Here is a 15,308-nt window from a genome sequence, read left to right as displayed (position 1 = left end):
AACTCGCAGATTATGCTTAAAGGTCGCCCTCTTAAAGTTGAACAAACAAATCGAAAACGAATCAAAACAATAGCAACAACAGCAAGATCAACAACAACAGCAACAACAATAATAAATTAAACAAAAACCGCGACGACGTGACATAGAGAAATGTGTGACAATAATTGGCAATAACAAAATAAATGAGTTAATAGCATTACCCATTGATATATTGATACAATGTTGCCGGTAGCCAAAGAGCCCTCAGATCATGCCTTGTTTGTATAATTGAGTGACGCTTCCCTGTACATAGTTGAAGATCGAAAAGGTAGCATCAAAAGCTGACTAATAGAATCAATCAGATCTAGTCGATCGCCCACTCGGTTATTGATTAATTGCATGGGAATATCTAAACGGCTTTTTAATTGATTTTTAATGCAATGCGACAGCTTCAGCTATGATACAATCGTGCTGCTAAACAAATTCCAGTTTATTATGTCTGTTTTCCACGCTTTTAGTTTCTTAATTGGACCATCAGATGCGCGTCAATCAGATAAGAAACAGTTCAAACAGTGGCCCCGAAAATCCCATCTCAGTTTGTTTAAGGATCATTAACATGTTTTATCAGTTTAGCGAAGTGAACAGTAGGCGCAAGCTGTGAATTTTACCCACATAAAACGCACGTTCCTAGTCTATTAATAGTGCAGAAAATAATTACATGTATGTCAGTTGTGTGTGAGATTAAACCGGATATTTACATTGCGACACCTAGGGGAATTGGTGAAATAATTTATTGATATTTTATTGAACTTTGAAATTGCGTCAATTTGCATGTTGACCAAGTTTAAGGAATTTTCAGACGTTATTTTTTTTATTTTTGTGTTATCAATACTCGAGTGCTTTAATTAAATAACTCGAGCAGCGATAAACTAAACAAGAAAGCAATTTTAATTAATGCTCTCACGTATGTCAAATAAACAAATTGCTTTTGTTTTATTTTGTGCTTTCTCTTTCGCTCGTTGTCGTCAGACGACGCGGCGTATGCGCAATGTCGAAAAGACAGCTACTGTGTGTGTGTGTCCGTGTCTGTGTGTTTATGTGTGTGCGCTTGTACAACATTTGCTCTCCTTGCGGCCTCGAGATCGCGGCGAGGTGTTGCTTGTTGTGTCTGTTTTAGGGGGCACACAACACGGCGTATGCGTGTTATTTCGCCCATTTAGAGGTTAAGCATTTATTTATTTGCCATGTTTTATGGGTCGCCGAAATTGTGATTTCATATTTGCTGGCAAATATTGACTATTTACTGTTTGAGCCAAAACCACAAAAGTTAATGAAAACCAATTTCAACACGTGATATAATTCGATGCAACAACGAGAGCTTTGTACTTTGCCGACAGAAAGAGAAAGAAGAGAACCGAGAGATAGTGTGATTGAGGCAGATGCTGTTGCAGATCTGAATTATTATCTTTGCCATAGCGTGAGTCATAGACGCCCCTCTGGGATGGGGCGTGGCATGGATGGCATAGTAAATTTTTATCTGACAACGACAAGATGATGAAGATGAAGGTGATGATGACAGCTCTCGAGCAGGCAGACAGTTACTTGTGTTTGGTAGACCGCTTAACTCGCGGCCATTAAACAAGCACGAAAGCGCAAAAAAGTTTAATTAATTAAAAGATTGCTTCTTGCACTCGAGTCGCTGTCGCTAGCGTATGCTAAGTAAATATTTAGTGCAGGGGATATACACACGAAATAAAAAGAAATAGAATTAAAAAAACAATACAAAGCGAAATGAATAGTCAAATTGTCACAAATAGACATGACAAATACTTGAAAATTAAAAATAAAATTCAGATTTCGTTTTGGGCTCGACAACGACGACGATCGTCCGTCAATAATGATAATCAGAGTCCAGCGACTGAATTTTGATTGCGGCTAAAATTAAAAGCATGACAGTTACAGCAATTGCCGCTTCATCTATTTGTAGCTATTGCAATTGTCCTCCTGTGTTTATCGCTGTGTTTGGGTATTTTTGGTAGGGCACTCGAGTGTTCCACAATTAGGGATACGAGGCAGCAAGTCAACAGTCGAGTAGTAAACAATTAGCAGTTTCTTATCAGTGCTTCCAGTCGCACGTTCACCTCCCTCTTTCGTTCTCTCTCTTTCTCTCAGTGACGTCTTTTCACCCAAGTATTCCTATTTATACTTATATCTTACTACTTAGTTGTTAGCTTTGCTTTATTTGCCGTGCGAGGCGTAGAAAGTCATCTTGAATGTGTGATTTTGTCGTGTGTGCAACTAACATATGAGGCGTATGCGTAATATCTGTCTACTCTAGCATATCGTAGTTGCTTGGCATCTGAAAATGTCAAATCTCAGCCCACTTTCAGCGCTAGCTTTACAGCTCAATCAGTGACTCAGTTGATGACGATTCGAGCTGAGAGATGCGAACTGTGAGATGAGTGACGTTTCATGCAGCCTGCCGCAATATTTTCACTTTTATCAGAGAGAAAAGAGACTTGAATCTCTCTCTTAGTTTGTTTAACAATAATTTGCCATTTTATAGTGATTGACAACTAGCAAAGAGTTTGCTTACAACAATAATAACAACAAGTTCATGCTATCGGTCGCAGATGCTCGCACTTCCTGTGTTGCCGCACTTCATAAATAAACATGAAGATTGGCAACGTTGCGTAGAGTATCTAAAGAGTCACAAGAACTCATTTAAATGCAATGTGGTCTAGCATTTCATTCTATATTTTTCAATTGAATTAAACTTTACTTCGAAATCATTACAATATAATAATCTTTATTATATGATGTTACATAAATATATGAAGAAAAAACGCAGGAAATAAAAAGTTCTTCGGAATTTCAATCAGACTCAAACTTTTTGCCATACCAACATGCTTTTCATTTTGAAATCTTATATTTTTCTTGGAATTGCTGCGATTCGACTTCTATTACGGTAGTAATCATATATTTGCCGTATGAACAATCTATTTGCTAGTTGACTCAATGTATTCCAAGTGGGCCAAGTGCACCCATTTCTCTATTTAACATCGTCATGCCAGCTAGCGTTTTGTCTCCACTTCTTCGCCAAATATACGATTTAAGCCAAATTTGCTTTGTCTGTGCTATACTATAAATAAATTGTTGTGACATGTTTTGTCTGTTGTTTGAGTAGATGATGAGAACTGATCTGTTTAAGTAATACAAGTTGAGTACACAGCGAAAACTTCATAGTGATTTACAATCTTCGGAAACCGTATTACCTTGACTAGTTTAATTTTAGAATTAAATGATGCTGAATAAGTTTTGCAAGGCGGCTTTCACGCTTAAGACATAAATTTAGTTTATTGCTAGCATTTAAGGTCGAACACAATACGCTTAAATCTCCAATCTTCACATCGATAAGTATTTTTAAGCATCTACTGCTCGAGATAGTTCAGAATTTGTTAAGTTTTGGGGGGATGTACATAAACATAGTATTCAATAGACTAACTATGAACTAACATGAAAACAGCCTTCCATTGAATAAGCATTTATATTCATTGAATATCCATATTTCACTATTTCGTCGCTGCCGCTGCCGCCTTTTCGCTGCCTCCCGTGATGGCTGGCGACTTGGCAAAGTCCTCGAATGTGTCTTTCACCTTCTTCAGACCACGGCCCGCATAGCAGGGCAGCATGTGGATGAAGCGGAATGAGCTCTTCACGCCCTCATTGTAATAGTGTTTGACCAGGAAGCGCACTTCGCCCGCTTGTGGTAGCTTGGGCACCTCGAAGGGCAGCTGCTTCTTCGCCTTCTGCACATAGGGACAGAGCTGACCCTTCACGTCATTCAGCAGCTTGTCTGTCTCCTCGGGGTTGCCCCAGACGCCAGCTTTGCGGGTATAGTACACAGTTCCAGCGACCAGACCGCCGCGTACCAATAATCTATCGCATCAGATGATTAGCGTTTGGGGTTACGTAATTTTGGACTGGCAACTTTGCTGCAACTCACCCAAATACCATGTTGATTCGTTTGTTTAGTTGCTACGGAAGAGGGGACGATTTTTCGGTAGACGTAATCCAAACTTGGGCAAGTCTGGTCGTGGATCGGTCGATAGTTGGCTTAAAGTTAATACTAGAAATCCGCAAATAGAGTGTTTATTAGTGGTGACAAAACATCGATGTAACTATCGATTTACCGTATATCGATATTTTTAGGAAATATCGATGTTTTCTACAATAAAATAGTAATAAATTAATGTATTAGTAATGATTAAAAAATTTTTAATTATAAAAGAATTTATTTTTTTGAAAGAATTCAGAAATAATTCTTTAAATTTTATTTAATGCCACAATTTAATACCAAATATACCTATTTACACCTCATCAGTATTTTAATACCAAAAAGTATTTTTATCTCCCTTCATGCTCACTCTGCGTCTGCTCTTAAATTAAGCATTTTTATACCAAAAGGTGTGTTGTATTGCAGAGCGCTGTTAACTAACAGAACTATTATACACCTAACGAAACTGCTCCACACGCAACATGCCGAAAAAAGAAGCAGTGCGCGAACTTTCAAAATTTGATTTGCTGATACTGTAAGCAGTGCTTATTAAGCACAATTAATTAATTAATACGTTAAAATTTTATATTAAATATTTAAAAATTTTATATTAAATTTTAATTTTAACTGCTGAGCCATAAAAACCAGTTGCAACATTTAACACACATATAATTTCATTTATTAATATAAATATTGTTTGCATTGCTAATGGATATGGATGTCACATGCAATAAACAGTAATATAAAACTCTTTGCACATCAATAATGAGTACAATAACATTTTTTTGTTGGGTTTGTCTGATTTATATATCATAAGTAAAAATTGCTCTTTTTAGTGGACAATACCAGATCGCCCTAAAAGGTTTCGTTTTTATATTTTTACGTTAAATGTAGGTTTTCTTTGTTCAACACATTTATAAGAAACATGAATTAAGAAACATTTCTCTCGATTTTACAAATTAACACTCAGATATAAAATACATATTTACTGGTATATGATTATCAATATTTACCTTCTGCGAACTTATCATTTATATTATGTTATGTGTGTTTTCAGAAAACCAAGCTTAGTTAAATATAGATTGTGAACATAATATTAATTGCTGCACTCAGTGCACTCGTTATTCCTTCTTCCGTTTCGTATTGCTTTTCATTGTATGTCAACAAAATTGACATATATATAGAACTCGTTTAATAGCGCACAGAATTCATCAAATGTAGAACATCATCATCATCATTAATTAGTTATCATCATCATATTACGAACATCAGTCTTCGCTTGTAAGCTGATTGTATTATTAGTGCTATTATATACAATTTTTGAAACAGTTTTTGCTGGGGGAACAAATCTAAAGTTTGGAATTAGGATCAGAGAGCACTTAATTGTTAAAAGCTCGCTTTATATATAGTGTATTTTTTTTTTAGAAAAAAAATGGTAACATTTGATTGCTATTCTTTGAGTTTGCTGTAGTTTGATCAACAAGTAAACAGTTCAACGATAGGAAGACTACATGGTTAAACACATAAATATATATAAAATAGTTGTTTTTCCTTTTATCAATACATCGATTAATGCCTAGGGCAACACAGATAACGATTCAGAAAGAAGCAAATAGAGCTTTGAGATCGATAGATTACTCTATATAATATATATATATATATATTCTATATACTTTGTAAACCTAAATTCAAATTCGGTGTACCAATTCTGCAAGATAATAATAGTTCTATCTGTGTTAAAGTAACTGTCGTTTGGCTATCCGGTTACTAAATATTCCATTCATATTATCTACGGGGTTTCCTCTTTGGGTTTCTCTTCGTCTGTTGACTCTTTCGGTAGTGTTTCAGCCTCCGTTTTGGGAGGATCCTCAATGTCTATAGAGTTCTCCCGCTCCGTTATGTCGGGCATTTTAAGCGAGAAGCTGCTCAGCTTACGTTCAGCGGAACCCAAAGAGCTCTGCGAATCCGCCTTGAGAAGCGTAGAGCGTCGCTCGTTGATGACTCTCAGCGAATCGTACATGTGATCATCACCGCTAGTGGAGCTGGCATGTCGCTCCAGCGAGCGTATGTAGAACACCGAATCATCCCGCTCGTTGGCTATGCCCGGCTTGGGTCTATAGAACTGCCTGGAACTGTTGCTTCTATACAGCGTGGCAGGATTAACCTTTTGTGTATCTGACGACTGTTGCTGCTGTTGCTGTTGCTGATGATCTGCGCTGCTGCCCAGAGGCAAGAAATCCGGGCGCTGCTTCTTGGGGGGCAGGCTGCTGCTGTGATGCGCCAATTCCGTTATCTCACTGTAGGAGGACACGTGACACTCGTCATTGTCATGGCTGTGACGCTCATCGATTAGCTCGACGCTCTCCTCCGGCACGGCGGGCTCCATGCTCGACTGTCCGGACAATTGACGCACTGGGGGTGGCGGCTCAGAGCACACTGACAGTTGGCTGCTGCTCAAGGACAATGAATGGAATGATAGTCAGTTAGTCAGTTAGTTGAGGTGGTATGGGAATTGTTTGCAATTTCTATGATAATAATAGAATGTGCAGCGGAACTCACCGGAAGTCCTTCTCAACGGATGGCGTGGCCGAGGGGCCGCAGCTGTAGCGTTTGGGTGAGCGCAGTATCGACTTGGGCATCACTTCCGGACTGTGCAGATCCACCCGCACTTGCCGCGAATCAATGCTCGAGGTGCGACTCGCCACCGAGGCACAACGCGCCGTCCAGCGGCCGCTATACGATGAGTCCGACATGGTTGAGTTGCTGCAAAGTGCCACAAAATGCATTAGCCAGATTTCGTAACGATGAAATAACTGCATATTGCATATGCATTTGAATTTAGTGCAGAGTTAGCAAATGGAAATCCATTTGTCAAGCTTTCAGACTAGCTAATGCTTATATATGCTTTTCAATATTAGAAAATATATGAATTGAAGCAAGTTGAAATATTGAATCGATAAAATTGCTTTTAAATATTGTTATCCATTTAGTCTCAATGTAAAAACGATAATACACCATGAAAGTTTATATGATAAAATAAATGGTCGTATAACGTAATGATAATTGTTCTTAACTGACTTTATCTTCATTCCTGACTATCATGATTAATGTCAAGATTTAAAAAAAGAGTTTCCAGAGTGCAGTTGAAGTATGACATCGTTTAAGGAAGACACATTCTATTCTTAATTGAATAATCTAACTTATAAGTTTTTGGCAAGCTTGGAAGCTATTTTTTTTATAATAATTTCGTATACAAGCTTTAATGTGCTCTAAAAAGCTTTTGAAAGATTTAATTTGTTGTTTACGGGAAACAATTTTTAGTTAATTTCAGTCACATTTTATTTCAAGCTTTCAATTGTTGTCAAAGCTTCAATGAGCTTTAAAAGCCACGTTCCAATATTGTTCTACATGAAAAGTAATTCTTAAGCAATGTATGTATAGTGGATAATCCAGTATTTAAAGTCCTTAAAACCGCTATTACAAAATTTTGAATATTTTTTTATTAACACGAATTAAAGTCAAATTTCCTATCCAACTTTTAAAAATTTAATCGTTGTCAAAGCTTTAATAAGTTTTGAAAGCCACGTTCGAATATTGTTGTAAGCAAAGCGTAATTTATAATCTATGTCTTCATTGGGCTAATCAAGTCTTTAACAGTTTAATCGCTGTAAAAGCTTTAATGCGCTTACAAAAATTTTCAATAATTTTTTATCACGTGAATTTTAGTAACATTTCCTATTAAGCTTTTGAAAACTCAATCGCTGTACAAGCTTTAATGTGCTTTGTGTGTTTTAGTGCTGCAAACAAGTTAAGCATGCAGTGTTGTAAAACGAGCGTATTTCAGACATTAAGCTAGTGTCATTAGCGAAGTTTCTCCTCGCTACTTACCGCCTGTGGCCCAGCGGACTGCAGCGTTCCCGCTCCCGGGCTGCCTCCTCGTGCTCGATGGGTCGCTGACGTGACAGAACATGTCGCTTGGCCGTGTCGGAACGTTTGTTGCGCTCGGCGCGTTTCTCGCTGCCGGCAGAGCTGTGAGCCACGCCCACAACGCCGCCCATGCCGGCATCAAAGGACGAAGCCTGCCAATAGACGCGACTCGCAGCCGGCGGTTGCAGCAGAGTGCAGGTGGCATATTCGCGGGTGTTGCGCTGAATGAGGCTGGAGGAGTTGCTGATGATGCGTGAACTGGAGCCCACGGCACCACCAGCAGCACCACCGCAACCACTACCGCCTCCACCGCCACCCGCCGAGCGTGTGGTGCGGACACGACGAACGCTGCTACTCGAGTGAGATTGTTGTTGTTTGCGTTGTTTGTGTTGATGTTGATGATGGCGATGATGGTGATGATGTCGTTTGCAGCACATTTGTAGTTGTTGTTGTTGCAGTTGGAGTTGCAGTTGTAGTTGGAGTTGTTCCAGCGGTGTTTTGTAGTGGTGGAGGTGGTGCGGTGAGAACAGATTGACAGATGGATTAGTGTCGATGCAAGCGTTGGATGGATGAGCATTGGCATGGTGGTGGATGGTGGACAGATTGGGCACGGAACCGGTGAATGTGAGGCGTCTCAGCTGTGGCGAGAAGCGTGTGGATGCGCTAATGGTGGTTGTTGATGCAAAAGCGTGAGCGAGAAAGCGTATTTTACACAAGACAGAGACAGAGAGAGTCATAATGAAAGTTGCAGCCAATTTTTCTTTTGCAATTTACAAAATTTACAAATTTACACTGATATGCGTTTGCGATGAGGACGGGGACTAAATGCTTGAGACTCAACGGGAAAATGATAATGCTACTGGCAAGTTACCTGAGCGACTTGGAGAACTTGATCAGCTCCGCGGTGAGCGCCTCACGATCAAATGGTTGCTGCAGCTGTTGATGCGCTTGCAACTGATCTCCAGCAACGCCTGACGCCTGCAGCTGTTGATGGGCGTCGCCGGGCGAGGAGCGAAAGACGCCAAAGTGCTGATCCCAGCGAGTCGATTGATACTGGGCGCCTATTAAAGAAAATAGGAAAGAAAGCAATTAGTATTTATCTTATAACGAATAAAATAGAATTAACAAAAAAGTAAAACAACGTTTACTTATTGATTTTACGATTTAGAAAATAAGTCACATATATTCTCATTTGTTTATGAGTAAATATATAAAAAACATATAATAATACTTGCAAGAACCAGTAAGATAAATATCTAAACTATATACATTATTTATTGCAAGTATTAGAAAACTCTTTTTGTACTTTTTTTTTATTGTATTCATTCAATTTATGAAAAAAACAAGTAAGAAAGCTACAGTCGAGTGTACTCGACTATGAGATACCCGCTACCCATTTTGAATAAAAGAAGTATATTTTGCGGTATTTTTCTCAAAATATAATGAATATACTGAAAAATACAAAAATATACCAAATGGAATACTTGGTATATCGGCACAATATACCAGATTGTCAGCCAAGGCAACTAAGACCCCTAGAAAGTAGGCGTTTTTGCCCATACAAAAGTATTTCTTTAATATTTATTTATTTACATGTTAATTATTATACAGATTAATATAATAACTAAAAGAAAGGGAGTGCTAGCAGCTAAGGCCATTGACTCGACAGTTAATTTATATGTTGTTTAATAATTTGTTGATGTCTAGGAATTTAATTAGTAGTTTAACATTATTGTGAGTAGGTAAGGTAAGAAGAGAGGTGGGTTGCATTTGGCCAAATAGGCGGAACATAAATTGACAGACAATGATAGCCAATGTTTAAAAAAAATGAAGGTTGAACAAAAATATTGTTCATCCAAAACAAGTAAATCATATGAAATCCATTAATACTCATATTACATAAATATTGAAGATATATGAAATAGACGAAACGCTTACTCTACTGCATTACCGTAAGAGCAGATTATTTTAAAAATTAAATCAAATTCCATGTCACCCAGAAAATTCAATATCCGATAATAATAACATGAGATGCATTATTGTTCATATGAGCGTTTTTTTTATGTGAATTCATAGAACACTTTAGCATAACACAACTGTAATTGTCAAACGAAAAAAGAACTCAGATTAATTTTAAAATTTGCGAAACGAACCCACATATTGTACACTTATTATTCAAGGTAGCCAGGTTGCCCCGCATTATATTTTGATTTATGTACATATATTAATTGTTATAAACATATATTTTGCTTTATTCCTTAAGCCATGGAATTAGAAATACAATTAAAAAATAATTTAAAGAGAAATTAAAAAATTATGATGCTGATCATTTCTAAACTAAAAACTTATTGCTTTCGTACCTTCAAGAAAGAAACGCCATATATGTTAGAAACAATAATGCAATGATAATGCACCTAAAGCCTGATATACATTTCGTATTTTCTTTGAACACCTAGATATCAGAGCCTACAAAAGAAAGGTAAATTTTTATAGACAGCCCTTGTTATTTTCATACGTTTATAAAGACTTTTACCTGTAGACTTTTACCCACACCCACTTTCGTCCTCGCAAATGGAATAGCAAGCGTAATTTGAAGCTAGAGTAACGATTTTTGATATTTACAATCATCATACTGCCTTTTAATTGCGAGCAGATAAATATTTTATAAGCTATTTAATAAGTTATTTTATAAGAAAAGGTTTTAACGGCTGCTGATTCCGGTCTTCGTTTCTTTAATCTATGGTAAATTATGAATGTAATAGTTTTTTTTTTATATACCAAATATAGCCTTCTGTATTTGTTTTTAAAATTAATTTTAAATATTTTTGAAATAATACCCTGCTTTTTGGTTTTATTCAAAATGGATACATATCACAGTTGAGCACATTTGGGTGTAGCTTTCTTACTTATTGAATCAAATGCAGTAGCCGACCTGAATACAGTTATTTTAGCCTATTTAATAGAAAAAAACATATCTTAAGAGTAAAGAGAAAAATAATACGGAAGTCAATACTCACAAATAGAGATTTGTTTTATAAATAGTCATTTTAACAATCTTAAAGTTTAAATATAATATACATATATGCCCGTAATAATCTGCGGGCTTAAAATTTATGTGGGAATGTGGGACAATTAGTAAAAAATTGCAAAACCAAATAAAAATGAGATTAATTGTAATTTAAGCGATAAAAACCCGCACCTGTTATACTATAAAAGGCGTTCATGAAATTATGTATGCTCATAGAGTTCAGAACCTTTCAACATGAAGGTGCTCCTAGTATTTGCTTTGACCCTGGTCTTCGTCTCGCTGGTTTCAACGGCATCGTTTCTTCAGGAACAATCCGAGAATGTTGGCATTATCAACGGACATAACGCTTCGCCTGGTCAGTTCCCCTATCAAGTCCAAATAACGGGCATTAAACGCCCACTAGCTAATTGCACCGGCTCCTTGATTGACCACAATTGGGTGTTGACTGCCGCCAGTTGCATAGGACAGTAAGTTGAATAGTCATTAACGAATCGGTCCTTAAGTAATCATTTCTATTTCCTCTAGAGCCGATCATGTTTTCGTTTTATTGGGCAGTATTAACCGTTCATCTGCTCCGGTCTTTCGTGTAGTCAACAAGAAAGACATCATCGTATTCAAGGATATTCACAAGTCTTTACCTTTCGCCGATATCTCGCTTCTTCGCATTAAACATGTTGAGTACAACAAAAACATTCAACCCGTTAAGCTACCGAAGATCCAATCACACTATCAAACCTATGCTGGTTCTGAGGCTATCTTTACAGGCTGGGGAGTTACCCTTAACGCTTCCAACAATGAGCCCAAAATACTACAGTATGGTAAAGTCGAAATCATAAACAATACAGACTGCAGCGCTTTATATGGACAAAAAATTTCCTCTGCCTTCATCTGCACTTCGTCTGCCTCGGGTGTAATCCCATTTATCGGCGACTCTGGTGGCCCATTAGTGCAATTGCCCAGTTTGGTCCAAGTCGGTATAATCACGTATAACGAATTAGGATACCCCGGTCTCTTCACCCGGGTTACCAGTTTCCTCGAGTGGATCAAGCATCACACCGGTCTCCCTTTGTAATTGATGACTTCAATTTAACCTAAAGATGTTACCTATAAGGGGCTAATACTATATATACCCGCTACCCATTTTGAATAAAAGCAAAAAATTGCGGTATTATTTTCAAAATATTCCGAAAATACTATAAAATACTTAAAATATACCAAACGCTATATTTGATATATCGATATAGTAACGCAATCAAAATATACCATAGACAGCACAATTTACCAGATTGTCAGCCAAAGCAACTCAGACCCCTAGTAAGTAGGCGTTTTTGCCCATACAAAAGTATTTCTTTAATAACTTCAATTTGTATCTGATCGCAAACAAACTTTCAGGAATCATTACTATAATAATTATTGTATATACCCAAATTCGCAACTCTAGCTTTAAAATTATGCTTGTTATTCAATTTGTTGATTTGCGGGGGCGGAAGTGGGCGTGCCAAAAATTTGAAACAAATTTGATCTGCGTGCAAACATAACAAATGCTGTCGAAAAAAAATTATAGCTCTATCTCTTATAGTCTCTGAGATCCAGTGTTTCATACGGACGGACGAACAGACGGACATACACACAGACGGACATGACTAGATCGTTTCGGCTGTTGATGCTGATCAAGAATATATATACTTTATGTGGTCAGAGATGGCTCCTTCTACCTGTTATATACATTTCCTGCCGGCACAAAGTTATAAAACCCTTCTAACGGGTATAATAAAGTAAATTTACATTTACGTTTTAAATTTAATAACATATTGATCAAATTAAAGACTTAGTTATAAACTGAAAATAAAACTGAAGTATATTGATGTAGAGATGAAAATTTAAAATTATATTATTAGATTTAATACATCACATCGAAAATCAAAAAGGCGCAATTGATATTTATGATTGGATATAAAAAATGAAAATTTAATGATAATTGGAAAATAATTCTTGAGTTATAGAGCATACATTAAATATTAAAATTCATATGAATCATTAATAAAACAATTAAATTTCAATTGTATACCGAAATAACTCGAAACTTTAATTAAATAAACTAATAAGAGAAAAATAGAAAAACTAAATAATATTAATAATAATAAGAAATGAAAATTGATTAAATTAAACTTATTGAGCATTGATCGATATACAATTTTAATTAAAACTTCATATCTAATAAATATAGCAAATTTAATGTTATTCTTTTGCTTACCCATGCCCCTTCTCTGTGACGCCGAGCTGCCTTGATTGCTGCGTGCCGTGGACTTGTTGCAACTACCGCCACCTGCACGCAGACGAGCTGGCACCACTTTGGCCGCAGAGTCTCGTGCCTCGAAGGTCATCACACAGCTGGCGACGACAATGAAGCCACCGAAGCCCATCACAATGGGTCCCACATACGAGAAGTTGTTCAAATGGAAGCCCTTCAGATCGTTCTTCACCCGCACCGTGACATTGCCCCGCAACTCGGAGCCCATCGACAGATGATCCGCATAGTAGCCGAGCGTGGCCATCCCGGCACCCACCAGCATCAGTGTGAGGCCCAAGATAAGTGCGCGGCAGGCATGCCACAGGCACTTGGAGGACATCTTGCCACGCACCACCTGCACATTCCATGTGGCACCCGAAGCGGGATGCGCTCGCCTCAGGTTGCCCAGCGAGTGCTTGCGTCGTGTGGTGCCCACACCACCGCTGCGACGTGACGGCATCACAACCACATCGACAGTTGCCTCTTCCTCAGCAGTTGCAGTGCGCAGTCCTTGCAGCCCAACAACGGCTCATTCACCGACCATCAAGTGTGCTGTGGATGAAACAACAACAAAAGCGGATCATTAGTGAGAGTAGAAACTTATGATGAATGGGGATAATCATACTCGAAAAGAAAGGATTGCAATTATGCTGTAAGTTGTTCTTCTTTTAAAGAAGATTTTGACTTTATACTTAACAAAATTTGCTTGAGCGTAGTGGACAAAACTTGTATCTTAATAACAAAGGAAGCTTAATCATGGTCAAAAAAAGAAAACTTTCTTAATGCCCAACAAAATATTTATATTTCATAATTCACATTCATATTCATAATTCTATAGATTAGAAAGCATATATTCAAAATGTATTATTTAAAAACCAGTTATTTCCTGTAATTAGAATACATTCATAAACATATTTTTTTATTATTTATTTCTTGTTAATTCTACATAACCTTTTTTAAGCATTGATTACATTATTCTTCCTGATTTGATATTGTAATATATTTCATCTGTGTAATCAATCGTGAATGCAATGTTAAATTAGTCGTCTGGTCTACTTGCCGCAAATTATACCGAAATTATAGAACTAATTCAAATAATATTGAAAAGGTTGATTAATCTGTTCGAAATTTCTAAACAAAAATACATAGCCTCGGTTTCATGATGATTCAAATTAAATCATTCATTATTTTCATATCGTTATAGTATATTTGTATACCAATTTATTATGAATTTTCATTTTTCTTTGAGGTATTGAATTGAAAATTATTCTTTACGTGAAAATAGCTTTAGTATAATTTGGTAACTTAACTGAATACTGATGATAGCAAAACCTTTCTTTATTCTATAGTACGTTTATGTTAAATATACATATATGTATCCTTCTTTAAATACATTTTCCTGCGTAGCTATTAGAATTTTGATGTAAATATAACTTCTTTCGATGATCTATTTTTATTTGTACTTATTTAAGTATGTATTGTTTGCTATATTTCTATACAGCTTTTACTTAAAGCCTGTTACTTTTTATTGTTACATTTCTATGCTCCAATCTATGTAACTTTTTTACATTGATAAATGACAAATTCTAATTTTAGCTTTTTGGTTAATGAACATTTTGCCGTGGAATCCCCTGAAGAAATGTGCCTCCTTAAACAAAAGGCTGCAATGACGATGACGAGAAGATGGTGTTATGAGTGTGCAACAATAGTTAAGGACTCGCTGTCTGTGTCAATACGAAGAGTACGAAAACGAGGACAAACAATGTAACATACTATGCAAGGTGGCCATCCATCCATCCATCCAACTTTCCACCTGTTGTTGTTTTGCGTATTGTAGGGTTCTAAGGTCATTCTATGCATCGTCTGGCCTGGGGCCTATTTAGACAGAGCCCAGTTCAAAATGTTGTTGTGATTGTTGTTGTTGAACTAATTGTTCGCACAACAACAACAACAACGACAATGTCAGTGGCAAGACGAGACAAGAATAGCAACAGAACAGCGCTCAGCTGCTGGCACTTGTAAGGAAC

General features: G+C 37.0%; 4 protein-coding genes across 10 annotated transcripts in view; 2 read left to right on the top strand and 2 right to left on the bottom strand.

Annotated features, from left to right (window-relative positions):
• The window catches only part of LOC117572509 (lachesin), a 174,600-nt gene extending 161,233 nt beyond the window's left edge, over window positions 1-13,367 (top strand). For all 5 annotated transcript variants that reach the window (XM_052005210.1, XM_052005211.1, XM_052005216.1 and 2 more), the window contains one exon: window positions 13,219-13,367. In XM_052005210.1, the coding sequence (XP_051861170.1) occupies window positions 13,219-13,280 (62 nt within the window). In that variant the 3' untranslated portion in view covers window positions 13,281-13,367. The remainder of the gene's footprint in view (window positions 1-13,218) is intronic.
• LOC117572511 (MICOS complex subunit MIC13 homolog QIL1) lies at window positions 3,292-4,152 on the bottom strand. The gene is made up of 2 exons (XM_034255364.2): window positions 3,986-4,152; window positions 3,292-3,918 (listed from the first exon to the last, which is right to left on the bottom strand). The coding sequence occupies exons 1-2, from the start codon at window positions 3,994-3,996 to the stop codon at window positions 3,552-3,554; spliced, it is 378 nt and encodes a 125-aa protein (XP_034111255.1). The 5' UTR covers window positions 3,997-4,152; the 3' UTR covers window positions 3,292-3,551.
• LOC117572505 (histone-lysine N-methyltransferase Suv4-20) lies at window positions 5,224-13,741 on the bottom strand. 3 transcript variants are annotated; one of them, XM_034255357.2, is made up of 5 exons: window positions 13,246-13,741; window positions 8,835-9,024; window positions 7,925-8,626; window positions 6,596-6,799; window positions 5,224-6,486 (listed from the first exon to the last, which is right to left on the bottom strand). In XM_034255357.2, exons 1-5 carry the CDS (start codon window positions 13,739-13,741, stop codon window positions 5,826-5,828), a joined length of 2,253 nt encoding a protein of 750 aa, XP_034111248.1. In that variant the 3' UTR covers window positions 5,224-5,825. The 3 variants fall into 3 exon arrangements, with proteins under 3 accessions (XP_034111248.1, XP_034111249.1, XP_034111250.1); XM_034255358.2 differs by having other exon boundaries at window positions 7,925-8,314; XM_034255359.2 differs by lacking the exon at window positions 7,925-8,626.
• LOC127565654 (collagenase-like) lies at window positions 11,206-12,225 on the top strand. Its single transcript, XM_052005219.1, has 2 exons — window positions 11,206-11,458; window positions 11,517-12,225. Exons 1-2 carry the CDS (start codon window positions 11,226-11,228, stop codon window positions 12,061-12,063), a joined length of 780 nt encoding a protein of 259 aa, XP_051861179.1. The 5' UTR covers window positions 11,206-11,225; the 3' UTR covers window positions 12,064-12,225.
• Window positions 13,742-15,308: the final 1,567 nt, after the last annotated feature.

The sequence above is a fragment of the Drosophila albomicans genome, chromosome 3, assembly GCF_009650485.2.
Source record: "Drosophila albomicans strain 15112-1751.03 chromosome 3, ASM965048v2, whole genome shotgun sequence".
NCBI lineage: Eukaryota > Metazoa > Arthropoda > Insecta > Diptera > Drosophilidae > Drosophila > Drosophila albomicans.
This window is presented reverse-complemented; position numbering and strand designations above follow the sequence as displayed.